This window comes from Ochotona curzoniae, unplaced genomic scaffold, assembly GCF_017591425.1.
Source record: "Ochotona curzoniae isolate NIBS_2020 unplaced genomic scaffold, NIBS_Ocur_1.0 contig_3643, whole genome shotgun sequence".
NCBI classification, from domain to species: domain Eukaryota; kingdom Metazoa; phylum Chordata; class Mammalia; order Lagomorpha; family Ochotonidae; genus Ochotona; species Ochotona curzoniae.
In genome coordinates this window covers 5,688,727-5,711,897 of record NW_024465933.1, presented here as the reverse complement: position 1 = coordinate 5,711,897, position 23,171 = coordinate 5,688,727, and the positions used below count along the sequence as shown (strand labels likewise).

At 46.1% G+C, this 23,171-nt stretch overlaps 1 protein-coding gene across 1 annotated transcript in view; it reads left to right on the top strand.

The window, feature by feature from the left end:
* The first annotated feature begins 7,555 nt into the window (after positions 1–7,555).
* Positions 7,556–23,171, top strand: part of PID1 (phosphotyrosine interaction domain containing 1) — a 230,779-nt gene continuing 215,163 nt past the window's right edge. Inside the window, exon 1 of the mRNA XM_040982847.1 lies at positions 7,556–7,788. Within this exon, the coding sequence (XP_040838781.1) occupies positions 7,759–7,788 (30 nt within the window). The 5' untranslated portion in view covers positions 7,556–7,758. The remainder of the gene's footprint in view (positions 7,789–23,171) is intronic.

Below are 23,171 nucleotides of genomic sequence, written 5' to 3'. Positions count from 1 at the left end.
CCTTTATTGTGTGTCATGCCCTGTGGTATTTTATACTCTTTTCCACACTTAACTGTGCTGATCATGATTCACTGAACTGATTTCACAACCTATTAAGAAATGGGTTGAAAACTCTGAGTTAGAAGTAGAAAAATCCGAATGTCAGAAGGTAGGGGTGGTTGGAGAGTGCTCCCTCACTCTGTGTGTGTTTGTTTCTTTTCTGAGCAAAGGCCGTTCTTGCCCCAAACAGACTCTTCAACAGCCGGAACAGGGCTGCACTTTATCTTTCCCTCGCTCCCTTTCTCTCTCTTACTTTCTCTCTGTCTCTCATCTATCTTTCTATATAGAATGTGAGTATGCTTGAGGTTGTCAGAAATAAATACAGAAACATGCAATTAATTATTTGAAAAAAGGCAGAGAAGGAAGAGAAGGACTCTTACCCACTGTCCTGAGTCTCACCTGGGGCTGGGCCGAAGCCAGGGTCAAGGAACTCAGTCTGGGTCCCCCGCAAGGGGAACTGTCACTGCTGACTCCCAGGGTCTGTGAACCAGGACTGGATGTGGGACTAAACCCTAGATACGAACATACTGCGATGTGGGCATCCCTAACTCTTGTGCCAGGTAGCTGCCTTGGAACCATTTTAAATGAAGTCCTTCGAGACAGCATTGAGATAAGATTAAACACGTGAGTATTGAGTATTTGGTTTGACGTGTTTTGATTTCTTAGCACCATATGAAGTAGGCTCTCCAATCTCTCCAGAAACTCCCTCCCCTCCATGTGTGCTCAGTCAACACCACTTCTTTAGCTCCTAAGAAACAAGCTATTTTTTCCCCTATTACATGTCTACAGGTTAAGTGTTGTTTTTTCCTAGGATTCAATGATAATGATGTTATTATAATTAAAAGGTAATCTTGTGTTTCTACATTTTATACCAAGTGTAAAGTTTTATGATTCAGACATGTTGTTATATGAGCTAATAGTAATTCCCTTTTATGGCTGGTAAGTATTTTGTGGAAAGGATATATAACGGTGTACTCAGCCATGCACTTGTGGATTGGTGTTTGGGTTGTTTCCAGTTTGGCCTATGATGAATATAGCACAGATGTTTCATTTTCTTAGGGTAAATGTCTCAAAATAGAATAACTGGGTCATATGATAAGCATATGTTCAACTTTATAAGCAGCTGCCAACGTGTTTTCTGAAATCATTGTACCATTTTATATCCCTAGCAACAATATTGGAGATTTTCATGAAACTCACTCTTTTTGCCGTTATTTTTTTTACTTTTAAAAATTATTATTATTTTATGATACAGTTCCATAGGCCCTGGGATTTCCTTTATTCCATCCCCAAGCTCCCTCCCCCGGACCCACTGAGTTCTCCTATATAATTACTATAGTGTCGTTCTTAATAGACAGTCATATTTTCATCATTGCTGGCATGGACAATGGCAGAGTCCAGCATCCTATTGTTAAGATAGAGTTAACAGTTTCACTGGGAGTCCATCTTTGGAAGTAGAGATGTATTCTGCATTATATCCTCACATCTGGATATAATAGTCTCCATTACACAGTTACTATACATCCCCCTAAATGACAAGTCACAATACAAAATCAACAACAGGAAGAAAAATAGAAATTTACAATGTCATGAAATTAAATAACATGCAACTGGATATGATAGTTTCCATTATACAGTTACTGTACATCCCCTTAAATGAAAAGCCACAAAACAAAATCAACAGCAGGAAGAAAGAAATTAACAATACCACGAAGTTAAATAACATGCTACTGAATGACTAATGTGTCACTGAAGAAACGAAAAAGAAAATCCAGAACCTTCTTGAAGCAAATGATGCTGCTGCATGATCTGAGTCAGTGAAGAATTTAATGAGGAAGAAAGTGTTCTGAAGAGATGAAACTAACAAAAAAATTAAAATCCATGAAATAAAGTTTTTGTTGATCTTTGTTGGTGAGATATGTCTCCAGTAGGCAACAAAAGATGGTTTTTTTAATCCAGTCTACTTATGTATGACATTTGATTAATGAGTTTAAGTCATTTACATTCAGGGTTAATATAAATAGGTGGTAATTTGGTTCTGTCATTTTAGCAATGGGTTGTTCATTGGTTTAGTCTTCTGTTGTCATTTTACTGGGATGTTCTTCGCATTTGCCTTTGGTTTTGGTGGGTGCTATTCCTCTTCTCTGTCAAGAGAACATCTTTGAGTATCATTTGAAGGGCAGGTTTGGAAGAGGCATATTTTTGAGCTTTTCTTTACTGTGGAAGAATTTTATTTAATTTTCAAAAACAAAAGAAAGCTTTTCTGGATATTTTATCATTGACTGGGAAACTTTTGCTTTTAAAATCTGGAATATGTCCCTTCATTCTATTCTGGTCTGTAGAGTTTCCTGTGAGAGGTCTTCTATAAATTTAATTGGCCTTCCTTTATATGTCAGTTGATGTTTTTCATGTGCACATTTAAGGATCTTTTCCTTATGTTCGATTGAAGAGAGCTTGATTATCATGTATCATGGTGAAGATCGCTTTTGGTCAATCCTGTAAGGAGTTCTGTGCCCCTCCTAGATTTTTAAGATAGACGTTTTGAGAAGTAATTTTGAACTATTTAAAAATTATTTATTTATTTTTATTGCAAAATCAGATATATAGAGAGAGGATGAGAGACAGAGAGAAATATCTTCTGTCAAATGATTTACTCCCCAAGTGACCGCAACAGCTGGTGTTGGGCCTAATGGAAGCCAGGAGCCAGGAGCTCTTCTGGATCTCCATGCGAGCACAGGGTCCCAAGGCCACAAGCAGGGAGCTGGATGGGAAGCGGGGCTGCTGTGTTTAGAACCAGCACCCATATAGGATCTTGGTGTGTTAAAGGCAAGGACTTTACCGCTAGGCCATGGCGCTGGGCCCCGAAATAATTTTCACCTTTTAAGACATTTCTCTCAGCATACTGCTTTTGCTACATGTTGTTTTTGATAGACTGACATCTATTATTACTCAACTAGATATTTTTAAATTTGCTTTGTGTTTTCTTCTTTGATCATAAGCCACTCTGCAGTGTACTGTCTGATTTTCAGGTTTTTGTAGTTTCCCACGGCATCTCCCCGTTGCTGATTTCTGAGCTCGTTTGATCGGTCAGAGAACACCTCCGGTAGGATTCTGATTCTTTCACAGTTACTGAAACTTGTGGCAGGAAGTTGGATTAAATCTGGGTTGGTGAATGTTTTGTACCTGTGAAAACCCTGTGTTTGCTGCTTTTGTTATGTATACCATCACTGAAAGCATCAGTTACGTCCAGACAGTGGCGTTAGCAAGCAGAATGTGGTGCGGTGTCAGGAGAGTGGCTCGGCTCTCACTAGAGGACAGAGTTGCTTGTTCAGGTCACGCGGTCCGGGAATCTTGGCATTCCCAAGTGTTGCCCGGCACAGCTTCAGGGGCTCAAGATCCTAAACCTGCTGCGGTGCTTTCTCATGCAATCCCTCCTCTGTGTGACAGATTCCTGGGCCTGGTCCTCAGCCTTTCCTCCCGTCAAGCTGCAGGTTATGGGGTCTCTCACACACCGTGAAGGAGCATATCTTAATTATCTTAGCTCTACATGCTCATTGCAAGAGCATTACCATAAACAACAACAACAACAACAACAACAACAACGTCTCTTGCTCATTGCATGGCTGCAGCCCAATCCTCCCTGCTTCACAAAGATTCACTAGAAAATTCAACAGGCAGGGTCTGCACAATTTGAACAAAGATTTGGGCTGAGGGTGAGGAAATTGGAAGAGTAGTGAAACCATGACAGGAAGTAAGTCTTGCTGTTGGGCTATTAACCTTTGTCTTAGGCCCTTCCCCGGTACTTTGGTTGTCAGCAAACAAGAAGGAGAAAACAAGGAGGTTGACTGGCAAAGGTTGGTATAGCATTAACAGTATTTTGTTTATGAGTTATCTGTCACTGTTTAACAAGATACCCCCAAACTCAAGGGTTAAAGACAACCACCATGTTATGCACTCTCACTTGTATGGATCAGAAATTGAGGGGGGTGTGTGGTTTCAACAAGATGGTTGTTCTGTTAGCCACGCCTTGGTGGTAGCTGTCCTTGCATTGCTTGAGTGAGGTGTCCTAAATTGAGCTTGTTCACCTGTCCAGGCATGGTGCTGTTGGTTGTCATCTTTGTGGGGTACCCTAGGCTCCCAGGGCATCTCTGCAGTGCCTTTATCTGTTGCATGGCATTGGTCAAGTAAGTCACAAGACCAGCGCGGAGTGAAGGAGTGTGGTCAGCAGGGAAACAGTCAAGGCACTTGACTCAGACTCTTCCATGTTGCTCACTGGTAGCTGTGTTGGTGATGCCCACAGAAAATTCTCTCATACTCACTCTGCTTATTCCATCATCCTTGCGTTGTTGACTGTCTGCTACTAGAATCGTAACTGAGCTATATCATGATTTATCTTTTTTTTATGAGAAACTAAATCAGATGATTGAGACCTATAAGTATTTCAAATGGAATTGACTTAACCAGAGGAAGCATGGGCCACTTTGTGATAATATGATCATTTGAATAATAAAAAGGGGCAGGGACATGATGGGAATGAAAACTGATGCTTTCCACATACTCCCATGTGGCAGGCAGGCCACCCATGCAAACTCATTTGTCGTTTCCAACAGTCTAAGTGGGCAGTGCCATCACCTGTTGACTGACGGAAACCGGAAGCTGGGCATGGCAAATGACAGGAAATGCCACCTGAGTAGCAAGTCTGAAGATTAGTATTCACCCTGAGTGTCTCTGTTGTCCTAACTCCTTTCCAATATTCATGGCTGTGGATATAGATACTTTACACACATATTCAAATTATGCATACTTTAACCTACTTTTAAAAAATTCATTATGTGGTGAGCATTTTCCAGCTGAAATGTAACTCTACAATTATTGTCTGCATATCTGAGTATTCCTTTGATGTGTTGGGCCACAGTTTAATTTATGATTTTTCTGACTTGGATAGTTGGGTTGCTTATATTAGATTAAACCTGGCTTATTAAATATCTAGTGATGACAGTGAATATTCTTCTGGACTGAAAGTATTTGTAACTCATCTGAGCCTTGTCAGTTGCCCTTCCTTCTTCCTTTCCCCTTTTTCCTTCTTCCCTTCTCTTCCTTTTTTTTCCCTCCTCTGCTCTGTTTGCTTTTATCATCTTCCCTGGAATAGCATGAAAAAAAAAGCTAAGATCTTCTTAGATAACTGTAGGAGATGCAGCACACGAAGCTAGACACGTTCTCCAATGTGGACTATTTCTACTTGAAATACCTCTTGGCTCATTTTCAAGGACAGCTCCTTGCTGGGTGAAAACCTGTTTACACTGTAAACCAGCACCTTCAAGCTTCCCCGGGAAGGGTTCTCCGGGAGAGCCCAGCACGCACGTCCTGCCGCTAGCCGGTAGATGTCTCTGTTTCATTCACCCTCGTGGCCGCTTCCTCCTGAATGGGAAGGCTCCAGAGCCCAACGGTGCGTGGGAGGTTAGCCCTTCTGTCCCCTCCCTCTCTCCTCGCATCTGGGTTCCTGCTGCGTGGCATAAAGGTCATTGAGACAGGCACCTTCTCTATCTTATCAAAGATGGAAGGGAGTCTCTACCAGGTGGAAACATTTTCTTTGTACACAGCACCATGCTCCCAACTAAAAGCCATATTACTGAGTCATAACAATTAATTCCACGCGGAGGTGCAAAGACAGGATGTAATGCTCTAATGTGATTTGAATCGAGGCCGTTATCTCATAGCACTGATATTTAAAACAAAATCAGTTTTTTACGGGAGCATCTGCAAAGGGGGCTGATTTCAAAGCTTACGTCTGAAGACAGCCTTGGCAACAGAACATTCCTGTTTTAGCTTCTGAGAGGTTTAATATGCACATTTCAAGTCTCCAGATTTTTGTTTCCAGGAGCATCTTCTTTGGATTCTGGGATTTGGGAGCAGAGAATGCGGTGGGGGCAGGGGCTAGGAAGAACTTTTATTTTCATCGGGAGTTTTCGAAGTGTGGGAAGTGTGCGGGATGAGTTATGGGAAAAGGGAAAATGTCATCTCGGAATGGAAACCACACCACCAGGCATCCAATATGCATTTGCACATAGGGTTGGCACAGCAGCCCCTTGCGCGAGAGATGGGATTGATTGCTGGGGCTGGAGCAGGCAGCAGGGACTACAGGAGCCCAGAAGGCCCGTACTGCTTTCAAGCAGGAGTGGGAGGTCCTGTGGCCCATTCGGGAGAACACCAAGCCTTTAGAGGCAGTTCTGTAGCTATGCCAGCAGCCAGCTCCTGGTGGTGGTGGTGGTGTGCTAAGCGATCTGGGCTTGCCTGGGCAGATGGCACCTACTTGGCGCTTACAGGATCCAGAAGGAGCTCCTTGGAACTGAACTGACACTGGGTCTCCTCTCCAGGGCTTTGGTGAACCAGGGACTGCTCAAGCCTTGGCTGATGGAGACGTCTGCGCCTTGGAGAGCTGCCTAGATGATCTGGTGGAGTCAAGATAGGGAGCTGAGCTGACACGTGCAAACCCGTATACCCTGATGACACAGGGGAAAAGGACAGGTGTTTCCAAACAAAGGGCGTCTGTATTGACGTGGCACAGGTGTTGGCCGATGTCTCCAGACACTTCTCCCACCAGCCCTATGGCTCTCTACACGCTGCTTTTCAGGTTCCTTGGGACACCGGCTTTGCCCCAGCCCCAGGGCAAGACCCCTTGTTCTGAAGTTTCTCCAGTGTGAACCGTACAAGCCCCCCAGTTCCTCAGGGGCCTGATCCCTCTGGTAGGATCTGAAGTGAAAGGAATGGGAAGCACAGGGTCTTTCCCAGCTGCCAGCATCAGCCCCGGAGCCCCCCGGCCTAGCAGCCTGCAATGGCCTCATTTAGGGCGGTGAGCACCTGCAAAGGCACCTGCAGCTCCCAGCATGCTCTGCTCCCTCCATGCCTCCTCCAGGCCAGGTGCTTTCTGAGAACTGCCTGTCTGCCTCTCCCACGTGCACACGCTCTATCATCTGTTCTCAGAACCCAGCTCTGAGCTGAGGCGTAAGAGCTGCTTAGTTAAGTGCGGCGGGACACATATGGTCTTCAGCAGCGCCCACTAAGTAGAGCACAGGTGCTTGGGCATTCAGGCTGCCTGGAAACCTGGGACCCCAGAGTCAGGTGAGGTGGGGAGTAAAGTATCCTTCTTGCAAAAGACCCCGCCCTCCCCGCCCATTGGTCTTTAAGTCCTTCCCTGCACTGCTGACCTAGGACCCTGTCCTAAACCCAGCTGTCCTGTGTGTGTTTATTGGGGGGAGGGTGCTTCCGCTGCGCTCCTGCGCGCTCCGGGACCCACGTCTTTTCCCTCGCCGGAGGTGGGGGCAGCCTCGGCTGCAGCCCCCTGCTCCCCCGCAGTCCCCAGGGCTCAGGCGGCCGCTTAGGGCGCCCTCTCCGGGCAGGCTCAGAGCGCGCAGGTCCGGGCGGCGGCGACGGCGGGGGCGGAGGGAGCGGCCGCCGCCGTGCGCTCTCGGGGCCCGGGCGGAGCTGCGTAGTCCTCTCGCAGCTGCGCCAGGACAGCCGGCGCGCCGCCGTGCCCACGAGTTGCCGGTGGCACCGCGCCGCCTCCTCGCGCTTGCAGCCCTTCGCGCTCACCCGGCGGCGGCCCGCACCAGGACGCAAGCCCCCCGATGTGAAGCGGGAGCAAGTCTCCCCGGCTCCCCGCACGGTGTGATCCAGAATCTGGTTCGCAGCTCCCCCGCCAAACCCCCGTGCGGCTGAAAGATGTGGCAGCCGGCCACGGAGCGCCTGCAGGTATGGGGGGTCCGGGGAGGCCTGGGACCAGCTTGGAGGAGGAGGTGCGGGGTCGAAGGGGACCAGAGGGGCTTTTCCGAAAGGGTCCAGGCACCCGAGTCTATGGAAACGTGATGCTGGCGGCTTAGTCCGGAGCCCGGCGCCCGGCGCCCGGCGGGGCCCTGGGATGATGAAACTGACCACCGCACGGCTCCGGGCGCTGCAACTTTGGCTTGGCAGCGCGTTTGTCTTTGCGTTGATCTCCAGTGTCCGGCTTTTTGACCCGCAATTTTAGGTTGCCTCGCACTGGCAGGAATTTTACCAGCCTGGGGTTAGCGCTTTTGGATCTAGATTTTTCTGTCTCTCTCCTTTTTTTGTCTCCAGGAAAGACACAGAAAAATGATTTGTGAAAGCATTCATTTGCCAATATAATTTGGAAATAACGAGCTTGGTTTGGCTCGGTTGTGGTATGCTACTTATTTTTTTCTCACTCTTCGTTGGCTCTCTCTTTTCATCTCGTCCAAAGCCTTAAGCCCCTCCAGATACCTCGAAATCAAAAGTGAAGTTGGGCCAGCCATAGTTGGGTCTCTGGCCGGTCAGCCCCTTGGAAGTTTCGTGTCGCGGGCTCCTGAGATGCTCCACTACTTCTGGTTTGGACTTTGGAGGTGGGGAGGGGGTTTGGGTGAGAGAGAGGGGTGTTTGCCCAGAGGCACTCACTGGGTGACTCTCCTGGCGTAGGACAGCATTTTGCAGGGAAATGGTCTGGGGGGGGGGGAGCGGCTCACCCGCCTGCCCCAATCCACTGAATCCCAAGGTTTAGCTTGGGGAGGCCTCAGAACCTCATTGTTTTCTAGTCAACTTTGAAATAGTGTTTAAGTGGTAAAGTGCCACACTGTGGGACCATCACAGAGAAAACAGGTCCCGGCTGGCTGGCTGACCAGGCTTCTCACGGATGAGACCCTCCCAAGCCCCAGTCCTTACACGGTTGGCTTCAGGGCCTCCTCGGCAGGATTCACCTGCAGGGGGCAATGCATTCAGCAGAGAGAGTTGCCCCCTTAAGAGCTCTGCCAAGCCTCCTGGGCCACAATGTTAGGGGAGGGGTGTGTTCACTTTAACAGAGCCCAGACATTGGGCCGGTTCCCTGGCGTTTTAAACAGACTCCAGAAACCCCACAGCCTTCCTGATGGGGAGGTGAGTGGCCAGCCCTCTCTGCGCCAGCTTGGCTCTTTAAGAAAATGCTTAACAGAAGGTGTCGTGAAGGTGGTTTTAAAAACAATTTGAGGGGGAAGCATGAGGGAAAGGTGGTTATTCTTGAATTGATTCATTTGAATTCCTCCTTCAGTTCAAGGCATAAAATTTCCCATCAAGGGGCAGAATAATTGAGGCAGGGACAGGTCCCATTCAAGCACAGAGGCTCCCGGAAGAGACACGGCCCAGGGAGCTCCGGTGCCCTCCTGGCCCCGGGAACTGTGCCTCTGCAGTGTGCCCATGTAGCAGGTCTCCCCATCCTGAATCACATAGGGCATCCCGCACATGGTGGTGCTCCAGACCCTTGGCACTGTTGGCACCATGGAACATGCCCGTGTGTGTCTTTGGCACGAGGCTTGTTGGTTAGAGTTTGTGTTTGCCACGTGTTTATTTCAAGGTGCCCTGCGGAGAGAGCTTGGGTTTCAGGCTTTGGGGAGCTCTGGTCAACAGGGCTCATTGCTGAGTTCTAGTCATGCACGTACTTACCAACATAGGGGGCAGCTTCAGGCTCTAACTGGCCAGGCCATGTCTCTGCTGAAAGGGCATCTTGTGCCTGGGGATTGGGAAAATGAGCCCACATAGGAAGAAGGCTTCCTGCCCCAGGCCTCTTCCAGTCTAGCCATCAGGTACACACAGTCTGTTTTCTTTCTGCTTCTGGGGGAGGGAGCTGCTGAGAGTGAGGTGGTGAGTGAACTGCTAGTAAGAATATTTTATTTACATTCCTTGTGGTTATCTTTGTCACGTCTCTATTTGCTGTCTGGGATTTTCTTCCTTCCCCTTTTTGCCCTCAAGGCACCATCATGTAGCAACATTCACTTCCACTTCCTCTTTGAGTGCGTGCTTTCCCATGTCCAGATTCCGTGGCTGTGGAGTCAGCCACGGAAATGGCTGGATGGGGAAGTGAACCATGGACCCCACTCTTGTGTGAGCCCCATCCTCCTTTTGAATCAGTAATGTTTCGTACATTCTCTTCGAGAACTGGAGTGAAGGGGGTGCTTCAAGGAAGTCTGTCTGCAGTGCCCTGGTAGGCTGAAAGAGTCAACTGATTTAGCACCCAAGTCCGTTCTCCATGGAGTTCCCATCAGATGACGCCCCCTGGGGAGGTCCCTTCTGGGAGTGAGACAAACTTTCCTAAGACTCCACGGGCAGATGAATGACTTTGGAGAGCAGAAATGGCTCCCGGTTCTGCAGACTCCTTGATCAGCTTTGATTTTCAGGATTATTTGCACTTCTTTGTTGAATTAAAACAAAAAAAAAGTGGTGCTGATCTTTTCTGAGCTGAGGTTTAGCCTTTTGGCCCGAATCCAGTACGACCACACAGACCTGTTGCCCTGAGCCCTGAGCTGTGCTGAGCTGGGTGGTTTCTCATTCAGTCACAGAACCATGGCAAGTTCATCCGCTCCCTTGAATGTTAAAACTTCTGCCGCATCCCGCTGGAGCCCTCGCTGGGGGCCGCTGCCCCGAGACGCAGAACAGGGTCAAAAGGCATGCGGGGACTTACATTACCCCTCAACTTGCAAAATATAAATAAATATGGATTCTTCTCTTTCACCTTCTCTTCTGCACAGTGGACTTTCAACTTTTTTTTTTTTGTCTTGGAGGGTCTCCTGAGAGTTGTAAATTTTTTAAAAAGTAGATTTGAAACAGACTCTTTTTGAAAAGTCAAAGGGACTTTTCAGTAGGAGCAAGGCTAAGCCTTGGTTTTTCAGCGCAGAGCTGAGATTCCTTATGGCCTTGGTATTTCAACATTTGCGTGAATTTCCTGATGGGCCTGACTGCTGTGCTGGGGTGGGGGTAGGGAGAACCTGGGAGGAGTCCTTAGAAGTGACAGGATCACCCATGCACCAGGATTCTCTGATGTCTCTGAGTGCGTGTGTCCCAGTGACAGTCTTCAGCGAGTTCACCTGATGCGTTCTTTTGCAGGTTAGGAGGGAGCTGAACTGAGACTGAGCTGGAAGCAGAGGAGGCTGCACAGCTCTGTGTTGGTGCTGTACAAACACTGAGTGGAATATGATCGTATGGATGTGTGTGAAACAGTTCCTTACATGTTCTAGCTGTGGGGTCTGTGTGGAGCCACCCTCTCATGAGCCCGTTTATTATCAAGGTTCTAATTTAGTCATCCGTTTGCCTTCCCAGAGATGCAGATCCAGGCAGTCCAGGACATGTCATCCATAGAACTGAGTGGCTTCTCAGGCTGGGCTGTATTTTCTCCCTTTCCCCTTCCTTTTTGCTCTGGGTTTGGAGGAGAGCTGCACAGTAGCACTTTCTAAGGGTTACGGGACAGGGAGGGCAGGGGGCAGGTCCTGAAGATGACGTGTAAGCTTCTAGCTGCTAATGAGGTTGAAGTTCCTCACTGACCCCTTGGGGTTTTTTTGGTGGGGGGCTCCTTCACCCAGGATTACCTTGTCCATACTCTCCTTTGTCCTCTGTGTCTAGCCCGTTATGACTTGCAGTGTGGATTGTTGCAGACTTTTTTGTCTGTTAGAGTACTTCTAGTCTCTGATAAACCAAGAGGCCAAGTGCGAGACCATCCAACATAGTTCACCAGGTGGAGAAAAAGTGAGAGAGAGAGAGAGAGAGAGAGAGAGAGAGAGAGAGAGAGAGAAACTGGCAAATTCACAGTGTTCTAGGCAGGCCAGATTGGCAAGAGGAACCTAAAACAGGGACGGGGTAATACCAGCAGCTGGCTTTTTTTCTTTAATTTTAAAAAAAATTTTATTGGAAAGTCATATATACAAAGAGGAGGAGACAGAGAGGAAGATTTTCCATTGCTTCACTCCCTAGGTGGCTGCAATGGCTGGAGCTGTGCCAATCTGAGGCAAGGAGCCCAGAGCCTCTTCAGGGTCTCCCATGTGAATGCAGGGTCCCAAGGCTTTGGGCCATCCTTGATTGCATTCTCAGGCTACAAGCAGGGAGCTGGATGGGAAGTGGGGCTGCTAGGATTAAAACGGGCACTCTTACGGGATCTTGGCATGTGCAAGGCGAGGACTTTAGCTGCTAGGCTACCTTACTGGGCCCAGCAGCCTGCTTTTGTGGAGCACGCTCTCTGTGTGGCACTATGTCCCAGGAGCATTGTGTAAATTACCTACCCCGTAGAACTCTGGTAATCACTTTTATCTGTGACCTGTGGAGCAACAGAAGACCAAAGGGTAGAAATGACTTGGCTGTATGCAAACAGCTAGAAATGAACTGAGCTGAAATTTGACTACGTGATTTGCCTCCAAACCTTGCTTTCTGGCCACTTCACTGTAGTGTGAGTGGATGAGATGACGTGTCATGCCCCAAACATGTTGGCAGTATTGTTGCTGATCAATAGAATCAGCTGTGGAAAGTTCTTTCGTGTTTCTTGTTGAAGCCATGCGGTTGCCTGTGTTGATTGAAGGCTCCTCTGTTTGGGTGGCTTAAATATTTGGGAAACAGAAGCTGTTGTGTCATGTTTAACTGGAAATCTTGTGTGCTGTGTAAGCCTCTTTTCAAGTGGAACCCATGCCATTTATATCCAAACGAGGGACCTTGAAAGCTGGTGAACCAGCGTGATAGTGTAGGCAGTCATTCTGAGTTTAGATAGAAGTGGGGGGAAGAGCGGGAAGCGATGGGAGTGTTCCAGAGCAATCCCTTAGAAATAAGCAACAGCTCCTTTGCTTATTCTAGAATAGACTTCCACTAAGTCTATTCTGGAATTTGCTGTTTATCTCATCCTTTGTGGTTGAGCAGGCATAGAGCATTAAACCACATTTGTACGGAAATGCAACTTGGACAGAGCATGCATTGGAAGTCCTAGTCTCTCTCAGGAGAATTCCATCTTACACCATTGTGTCTTTCTCCAAGCTTGTCAGCAAAATCTCTGTCAGGAGATGTGCAGGATGTAGTCTCTGGGGGAAAAAACCTCTGCCCCCTGGTTACTCATTTCTTAATGGCTGCTTCATGTTGACTGTACTGGGTTATCTTCCGATGTTGGGCAACTTTATTTGATGTTCCAAATTAGCTCTCGCCCTCCTTCCCTCCACACTGACTCCATTCTGCCAGGCAAACGATCCCTGGAGGTGATTCTGGAAGAATCAGGCTTACAGCCCTCCCTAACACTACAGGAGCTCAAGCTGCCTTTTGCAGGGGTATTTTACTTTGTGAATAGCAGCCGTTCAGGGACTTGTTAGCGGTCAGCAAATAAAAGTAGTCCAAACCACTCAGGGACTGCAGTGTGCCTCTTTCAGCCCCTATGGGCCTGCATCTAAATGAGGGCTTTATGTAAGCAGAACAAGGAGAAATAATTGAGATGCTTGTCCAGAGACCTTCAAGGCCTGTGAGATTAGTCTGCTATCTCTTTACCTTAATGCAAGACAGTGCTTTGCTGCAGTTTAGCTACTAGCCGGTGATAAAGTATTGGAGTCTTCACCAAGGCCAACTCCAGGCCCAAGGACTAGAAGAGCAAGGTGTCAAGGGAAGGATACAGACCTCCACGTGTCCAGTACTTGCTGAGCTCCTCTGCTTGATGCTGGTGCTGCCAGGTCCCTCATCTTGCTGAGCTCTCCCTTCCCAGGCCTGGTGGCCAAGGACTGCTTTCCCTCCTGTGTTTCCACTGAGGAAGCAACAGCTACTCCTGAAAGTTCTGGTAATGACCTCATGAGCTGGGTTGTTTCCCGAGTCAAGAATCCTTTGGACCAAAACTAGCTTACAAAAAGCAAATTTATCTATTTAAGAGATGATTCTGATTCTGCTGCTTACTAGTGATGATTTTGTTCAGTTTCATAATTTTTCCAAGCGTTGCTCTATTCACATCTGTAAAACAAAGATGTGTCCTTTGCTGATGTTTTGGTATGAAGTAGGTGCTGAATGCCAAGGTGTACTTCTCTGTAGTGTATAAAGGCCGGTTCCTTTACACTCTCCCCAAATCCCCTTCCTCCCAACTGAGTTCCCCTACATTATTACTATAGTATAGTTCTTCATAAACAGTCATATGTCTGTCATCATGGACATGGACAATGGCAGAGTCCAGCATCCTATTGTCAAGATACAGCTAGTAGTTTCATTGGGTGTCCATCTTTGTCTGGAAGTGGAGGTGCATTCTGCATTGTATCCTCACATCTGGATATGATGGTTTCCATTACACAGTTACTATACATCCCCCTAAAGGACAAGTCACGATTCAAAATCAACAACAGGAAGAAAAAGAGAAATTTACAATGCCATGAAATTAAATAACATGCTACTGGATATGATAGTTTCCATTATACAGTGACTGTACATCCCCTTAAATGAAAAGCCACAAAGCAAAATCAACAATGGGAAGAAAGAAGAAATTAACAACATCATGAAGTTAAAAAAATGTTATTGAATTACTAATGTGTCACTGGAGAAATGAAAAAGAAAGTCAAGAATCTTCTTAAGGAAAGTGACACTATTGTATGATCTATGAGTCAGTGAAGAATTTAATGAGGAAGAAAGTGTTCTGAAGAGGTAAAACTAACAAAAAAATAGTCAAAATCCATGAGATAAAGTTTCCACTGCTCTTTGTTGGTGAGATGTGTCTCCTGTAGGCAACAAATAGGTTTTATTGTTTTAATCCAGTCTACTAATCTATGATGTTTGATTGATGAGCTTAAGCTATTTACATTCAGGTTAGTATGAATGGGTGGTTATTTGGTTTTGTCATTTTAGCAATGGGTTGTTCATTGATTTAGTCTTCTGTTGTCATTTTACTGGAATGTTCTTCACATTTGCCTTTGGTTTTGGTGGGTGCTATTCTTCTTCTCTGTCAAGAGAACATCTTTGAGTATCATTTGCGGGGGGGCGGGGACAGGTTTGGAAGAGGCATATTCTTTTAACTTTTCTTTCCCAGGATCTGTGGAGCTGTTTCATAAAATGATAATAATAAAAAGAAATAATAAATAAATAAATTTTAAAAATGAGTCTTAAAACTTAAAATAAAAGGCTGTTTCCTTCAGGAATAGAGTTTTGTGGTGTGTCCAGGCCCCCATCTTCTCCCACATCAACCTTTGCCTGTGTATTTGCTACATTTCAAGGGTCACACCGAGTATTTACAGGTGGGCCAAGGTTCCTAAGAAGAGGGATGTTGTCGATTCAGAGAACTGACCCCTTTGTCCCTTCTTGGTCAAGGTTGTGCTTACTCACGTTTCATGATGTTGCTCTGTTCCGATTGGCTTGCTCTTGGCTTGTATGCTCATGTGGGCAGGCACCCTGACTGGTGATTTCCAGGAAAATGGGAGCCACTGCTGCAGTTACCTGCACGATTGGGGGTGGATGGAGGTCCCATGGTCAGTTTTGTAGTGGCCTCAGAAGCACCGCTGATGGTAATTGTGGTGGGTAGGAACTGGGTCAGGCCAAGGTAATGAACTCAAGGTGGAGATGTAGCAGTATCCTTTCCTGATACAAATACTTTGAGGGCAATCATGCTGAAGATGACTGTTAGCAAGTCCTGGTACAGCACTGAGAACCCACTGTTCTGAAATATTTTACTTAGTCAAGTCATTCTGAAAAGCCACTGAGCACTTGGCTGCGCTCAGCCAGCTCCGCTGGAGGGTCACAGGGTTTGGCAGGTTTTCTCCGTGACCTTGGTGCCCATCAGCTCAATAGAAGAAGGGATGCTTTGGTCCAGTTTTCCCCACGCTCTAGCGCTGACGCCTGGCAGCTGTCACTCACAAGGGGTTTTATTGATGATTGATTTTCCTAGCCAGGCTCACTGTTAGGTGTGGAGAAATCTTACTGCACTTTATGCAGGCTTATTCTCAAATTACTAGTGGTGGTTCTCATTATAATAGGAAGAATAGCAGCCAGCTTTTACTTAGCACTTACTATGTTCAGGCAAAGCTGAATTTCCCATCTAGTGGACTGCTAAGCACTGTGCCTTGTGGCTCGTGTTGCAAACATTTGGCTTTATAGAGAAAGCATCTTTAGCCCTTAGAGAAAAGAATAAGGGATGTTGTTTTCTCATTTTTATGGCTAACACAATGCTCAGAGAACATAGGTAACTTTTGCTTGAGTCTGTTAACTCCAAACCAGCCCTCCCACCATATCTCTTGCTGACAACGTCCTAACTGGATCAGCAAGCAGATGGCTATACCTTGTTCCTAGGGAGGGTCATTGTGCCTAACCATAAAAATTTCCTGCATGTTGCATAAGTGTTGTCAGGAGCTGATTTTTAACCAGTTGGAAGTAAGAGATGGCTACATGGGATGGCTTATCTTCACAAATAACAAATAAATAAATAACAAATAAACTTTGTTAGGGAAGCTCTTCCTCATTGTCTCTATTCTTTCTGACCCAAGCCATTGATGTGATGTCTGGAATTGCAGCAACTATATTGCTATTTGTAAACAATAAACCATAAGGTTCAAAATTTATCTGCTAAAGAGGATTTGGTGATAAGATGGAACTATCATAACCATTCATTAAGTAGTGGCTGAACCTATCCCCTAATAAACCTTACATAAGAAAACTTGTCACCCACTATGTGTTTTTAAGCCTATGTGTTAGTTGAGAATCTTCTTATATGACTATTGGACATTCTCAACACATTCAAGAAAGAACCAAATTTCAGATTTAAATCCAAGTCTTTCCTTGTTATAGGTTGAATTGTGTCCCCCTTGAAAATTACACTGGACTCTTAACTGCTGGTGCCTAGAAAGTAACTTTGAAAATAGAATTTGTGCTTATGTAATTGTAACAAACTGTAAAATTGAACTGAATTAGGGTGGGTCCTACAGCCGATGATTGGGGTCTGTATAAGGAGAGATGTGAAGACACGAGAGGGGACTCTAACTTGAAGGCCATGGGAAGAGAGAGGCTGAGAATGAAGTGATGCCATAAGCGCAGAGGCTTCGCAGATGGCTGAAAACCCCTGGAAGCTTGGAGAGTCCGTCAGGTGTCCGAGACTTTGAGTGCAGTGTGGTCTTTTGAACATCTTCATTGTGTTTTAGCTTCCCACCTGTGAGAGAATGACTTCCTGTGATCCGAACAACCTTGTTTGTTGCAACATCTCAGTGAAGAAACAGATCAGGGAAACCATACTGCTTTTGGACCATGTTTTGTCATTCTACTTCTGATCTAGGCAGCCCTGATTTTCATGTGCTGGGACAAAGCAAATGATTCTGTGTAGATTTCTCTTTTATACTGAATGTGAATTTATGTCCAGCGAATTTGTAATAATTGAAGGCAAGCAGAAGAAAGTCTAAACTCTTGCTTTATCTTGCCTCATCTGGTTGTTGCCCTGAGTATCAGAGCCTTGCTGCTAAGGGGAGGGGCTAAGGAAGGTGAGCTCCATTGTCTCAAAGCTGAGGGCAGGTAACTGTGGGGATTACTTGCTTGCATTGGAGAAGGGAAGACAGTGACGTCAAGGAATACTTCAGTGAAACTTTTCCAGGCAGGCCAGACTAAGGATGTTTTTGTTCTCAGAATGCTACACTGGCGAGATTCTGTCCTGTGTCTGGGAAGCACACCCCTGTGACTTGCCTCTTTCCAATGAGGAAAATGTGTTGGCAGGTGCAAATGTATTTCACATTGACACTAGGATAATTACCTGGCATGGATCACTTGCATCTGGCCAAGGGTTTTGTTTATTTTTGTTTTTCACTTGGCATCTGCATCAACTTTTGTTGTAAAAAGTATTTTTTTAAATTCTGAAACTCACTTTTTTTGAAGCAAATTTTGTTTATTTTCATTTTATTTAAAGACAGATGCATACATACACCATATATAAACCCAAAGGGAAGAGACTGAGAGAGAGAGAAAAATTAAACCAGTCATTGGTTCACTCCCTGGTTCCAACAACATTCAGGACTAGCACCAGGTGGAAGTCATGAGCCCAAAGCTCAGCCTGGGTTTCCCACATGGGTGGCAGGGACCTACGGACATGAGCCAACATCTGCTTCCTGTCATCAGGCTGCTGTGTCATCAACAGGAGCTGGGTCATCAACAGGAGCTGGGACTCAGCAGGAGCTTTGATGTGGAGAGTGGTCATCCCAAGTGACCAAACAGGAAGCAAGAGAGAGTGAGAATGAGAGAAAGATCTTTTCCATCTGCTGGTTCAATCCCTACATGGCTAAACCAAAGCTGGAGCCAGGAGTATCTTCTGGGTTTCCATGTGGGGTGCAGTGGATCAAGCTTTGGTCCATCCTTTACTGCCTACCCTGGCACATTAACAAGGAACTGGATCAAAAGTGGAACAGCCAAGACTTGAAGCTGTGCCCATATGGAATGCTGGTGTCTAGGTGGCAGCTTTGGCTGCTGTGCCACAAGGCCAGCTCCCGCCGCCCCTACCCCAGGAGTTGCCCGGGAGGCCTGCTCTCCTCAGTGAGTCTGTGGTTTCCCTGTGAGTGCTATGATGGGCGTAAATGTTGCTGCTCCCTGGGAGATGAGGCGGGTGCTGGTGTCCCTGCAAAGCTCTTCTCTGGGTTTCTGTTCTTAGAATGCGTAGCCCCAGTGTTTGCTTGCTGCTTTTTCTTTCTTTTCTTGAGTTTTAATGATTTTTTTTATATATATTATTTTGTTTAATGACACAGTTTCATAGGCACTGGGTTTCCCTCCCTCTCCCCAAGTCCCTTCCCCTCCCCACTGATTTCCCTGCTTTGTTTTCCATTCTCTTCTTCGCAAGGGTGTTTCTTCTTGGTGCCTGGAAGTGTGGGCTGGAGTGGCTTCCCAGGAGCAGGGGTCCTTAACCATTACCTCCCCTGGAGCCTGGATGGATGCAGGTCCCAGTATCTTGGAATCCAATGCTTTGCCCACACCTGCTTTTCTGCCTTCTGCTCAGCCCCTCGAGTGTGAGCAGCATCTTGGGGGGATCAACACCTCCCAGAAGGGGAGTGAATGTCTCCTGTTTACCTTTAAGATCTTTTAGGAATGGAGCCCGGGCTCTATGAGCTGTTACTGGTGACTTGCTGTCTGGCTTGAACCTAAATTCTTTGTCATTTGGTATAGTAGTTCCCTAGAGCTGCTTGAGTTGGAGGCCTAAGCCATGGCACTTGTGGTCTCCTGGTTCTGAACTCGAGATGTGGGTGGTTTTGTTTCCTTCTGAGGTGGAAGAGGACCAGCTCCCTGGCTCTTTGCCAACACCTGGGGGTTTCCTGGCAATCCGCAGCCCATTTGTGTAGCTGAGATCTTGACACAGTGCTCTCCTTGTGTGCGTATCCATGTCCACACATCCCTCTTTAAAGGAGACCAGCCGTGTTGGAGGAAGGGCTCTCTTATTGCACTATAAGCTTGTCTTAATGAGTTGCATCTATAAAGCCCCTGTTTCCAAACAAGATCATATGTGTCGCACGAGGGGTTAGGACTTTAGCTTATGAATTTGGAGGTGCTGATGCAATTCAAACTGTAACCTTCACTGTAGAATTTTCTGGGCCTTGCATTGTGGCAGGGTCGATTTAGCTGCTGCCTGTGACCCTGGCATCCCATATGAGTACCCACTCAGTCCTGGCTGCTTCATTCCCAATCAAGCTCTCTGCTAATGTGCCAGAGAAGCAATGAACATGGCCCAGGTGCTCAGACCCCTGTGTCTATGTGGGAGACACCGAGGAATCTCCTGGATTTGGTCTGGCCCAGTTCTAGCCATCATGGCCATGTGGGTAGTGGACCAACTAATGGAAGATCTCTCTCTCTGTCTCTGCCTCTCTTTGTCACTATGCCTTTTAAGTAAATAAAAAAATAAACCTCGAAAAAAAGTTTTCTTGCAGGTATCTGCCACACGCTGATGTTTCGTCCAACTTGAGCGCTGGTAGGAACAGGCAGTGAGAGGTTTCTCCAAGTGGCAATGCAGTGAAATGGTGTGCCACTTGTGCTGCGTGCTGTGGCTGTTTTTGTATACTTTTTTTGGATTAAAAAAATAGCGTCTGCTTTGAGTAGCATAAATGCACAAAAAAGCCATTCATCTCTTTCTGCATTCTGAATTCTAACATGAAGCACATATGATCTAGTTGGTAGTTTTCCCGCAACTTTCTTAGAATTTTGTAAGTGCTTATAAAAGTGCACATTTAAGATTTGCTGCATGTATTTTTATAATACAGTGATTTTATCTTTTATCATCCATCCATCCACTCATGTGTCCATCTCATCCTCTAACTTCTCTGTAACAGGAACTCTTTTTTCAATTTAGAGTGTTTTATGTGATGAAAACATGTAGCCTCAACACATTTCTTGTAATATCTGCCTAAATTTTTTTTTTGTGGAACTCAGTTGAAACTTTGTTAATCATTTCCCAATGAGAGAGTATTTGGGGTTGTATCTGTGTCTTTTTTTCCACCTGCTGTAAATAGCGTTGTCCATATGTACTTGTATTTGGAATGGCTGAGTCCAAGAGTATGGGTGTCATGGATTTCAGCAGCTGTTCCTTCCTGTTTGATTAGAAGGTCATGTAATTTTAACAAGGGTGTAAGAAAGACACTTCCCTAGTGTCTCAGGCTGCTCAGTTCCATAGACTGAGAAACTTGAACAAAGATAGTCTTCTTTGCCATAGGAGTGGAGATAGACATATGAGGGTAAGTGGCCTGTAGATTCAGTGACTAGCGAGGGCCCAGTTCCTGTCCTGTAGAAATGGCACCTGTTGGTTGTGATCTCCCTGGCTGGTGGAAGGATTAGGTGAATTCCCCTGAGCCTAAGGGGACTGACCCCCTCCAAAAGCATCCATCTAACTTAATTGTATCATCTTCCCAGAAGGCTCCATCACCTTGGTGGTTAGGGTTTCAGCTCAGTAATTTTATGGGAAACATACATATCTGAAGCACAGTTTCTGGAGGCAGGATAATGGCTTCCTCAAGAAACAAGGCTGGAATAGATGGATACCTACATACTGCAGCAACCGTATCAGCAACAAAACCCAGATGCCATACGGGCGGTTCCAGGCTTATGACGGTTCAATGTATGGCATTTCAGCTTTGTGGGATGTGAGCACTAGCATCCAACCATTCTCGTTTTTTTTTTCATTTTAAATATGGTGTTTGATAAATTCTGTGATACATTGCATCATTTATTATAAAATAGACTTTGTGTTCTATGTTTTTCCCCTTTGTAGGCATAGGTAATTGTTCTCTGTGTTTAATGTGGGTGTGGTTAAACTGTGCTGTTCAGAAAGTTAGGTTTGTTAGAGGTGTTTGTGGTTTACAACATTTTCAGTTGACTGTAGACTCACTGGGACATAATCCCAGCATAACCCTGGACTCTGTGGAGCATCTGTACTCTAGTCTTAATTTATACCTCTGATCCAGCTCCCTGCTTATGGTCTAGAAAGGCAGTGGAAAATAGCCCAAGGCCTTGGGCCCCTGAACCCATGTGGGAGACTGAGAAGATGCTCCTGGCTCCTGGCTTCAGATTGGCTCAGCTCTGGCCATTACGGTCATTGAGGAGTGAACCAGTGAATAGAATAAATCTGTTTTTAAGAAAGGAAGAAGAATACAGGGTGGAGGGTGTCACGTAGGCACTGAGTTCATTGCCAACAAATGTGGATTTACCCCACAAAGGCATCTGGCCAGGATGTGTATTTGAAATGTTATATCCAAAACTAAGATGAAAAGAGAAAGATGGGGAAAGACAGACAGAGAAGGGGAAGAAGTGAGGGGGGGGGCAGAGGAAGCAAGGAGGGAGAAAGGAAGAAGTTAAGTGTTAGAATTGTGTCTATGAACTAAACCAAATTTGTTTATATTAACAGGATTGATGAGAAAAAATTAGCTATTATGTATTGAATGAAGTTGTGGGTTTTTAATATGCTTTTACCTTGAGCAAAGTCAACATACGCTCACACCTGCTCAGGTGCTGGACGCCATGGTAACTGAGGGATAGTAACACGAGACCCAGAGCCATGGAGTGGACATTTTGGGGAAAATAGAAGGTGAAGGGACTACCTGTGGAGATGGGTGAATGCCTAAAAACCCATGGAGTTTGTAGCCGGGCTCTTATGGGTTCGCATCTTGGCTGCTCAACTTTCTAGGCCATTTTCTCGAGGCTTATGATTTGTCTGTTCTTTTTATATTTTTGCAACTTGCAAATCGGGAGTGTAACACTTAGTCCCTGGTTGCTGTGGATGATGACTAAAGAGAAGTTAGTCCCAGAACTTAAAACCTTGGCACATCAAGAGAGGCCAGTGAATTCTATTTTTCCTATCTCCTTCAGACCCACTTTTTTCACGTAGGGGGAGAACTAGAATGTCCAAGCCAGTGGGTGTTCCCAAGAGTGTTTCAGTGAGAACAGGTTCAATAAACTGCTCACAGGAGTCTTGTCAGTCTTTGAGCAAGTTTGGTAAGTCCTCAATAAAACACAGTGAGTCTGGGTTTGCAGCACAGGACTCTGTAACCTTGGAGATGGCAGTGCCCCAGGGTTTTCCCAGGGATGGGAGAAGGTGGTCCTGGACACACCATGAAGGAGCTTTGCTCAGTTAGAGTGCTTCAACACACAGCATGAGTTCTTTAAGTTGACGGGCTGTGGGCCTGAGGTTTGGCTCCAGCCTACAGCGATGTTTCCTTTGGCTCCTTCAGTGCATATAAAAACTTTACAAATTAGTGTGCAGCATTTAAAAATTAGAGGAATTTATATGGAAAGCTGGACTTCCTGGTTCTTTCGAGAAGTGGAAGAATCAGACCACAGACAACCTGGGTTTTCACTGCCCCCTGAGCAGAACAGCTGCTATTGCGTGTGGGTGGGAGGGGCCTCCAGCCCGCTCTAGACCTTGCTTGACCCGTGTCATTAATGGACATTGTCTGCTGGCGCAGGCTTTGGGGACTCTCAGCTCGTTCAGCTGCCTCGTTGTCCAACACAGGAACTGATTCTCACATCCTCCGTGTGTTGGGATTGGGACTGGATCTGAGGTCTTGTGACTCTTAAAGGCCATGGTAATAATTTAGAGACTGAATTGATTTGTTTAGCGCCACATGCTGCTCCCCCAGTACAGCTCTGGGAGTCTGCCTTCCAGTCTCTGAGGGACACGTGTGTCCTAATTTGTGTGATAGCGATTGGAAAACAGGATGGTCATGTGGCAGAGGTTTGGGGGGCTTCCAGACACAGAGGGATACTGCTTCTGCTGTGCCCTGGTCTCTCGCACCAAGCTAGCACTTCTCATTGTCCTGCTCTGGCTCATTTTTGGAGACTTTGAAACATTGGAACCAATGTCTTCCAAAAATGAGCGAATTTGGAGGGTGGAGAATAGCTTTTAATTGAGT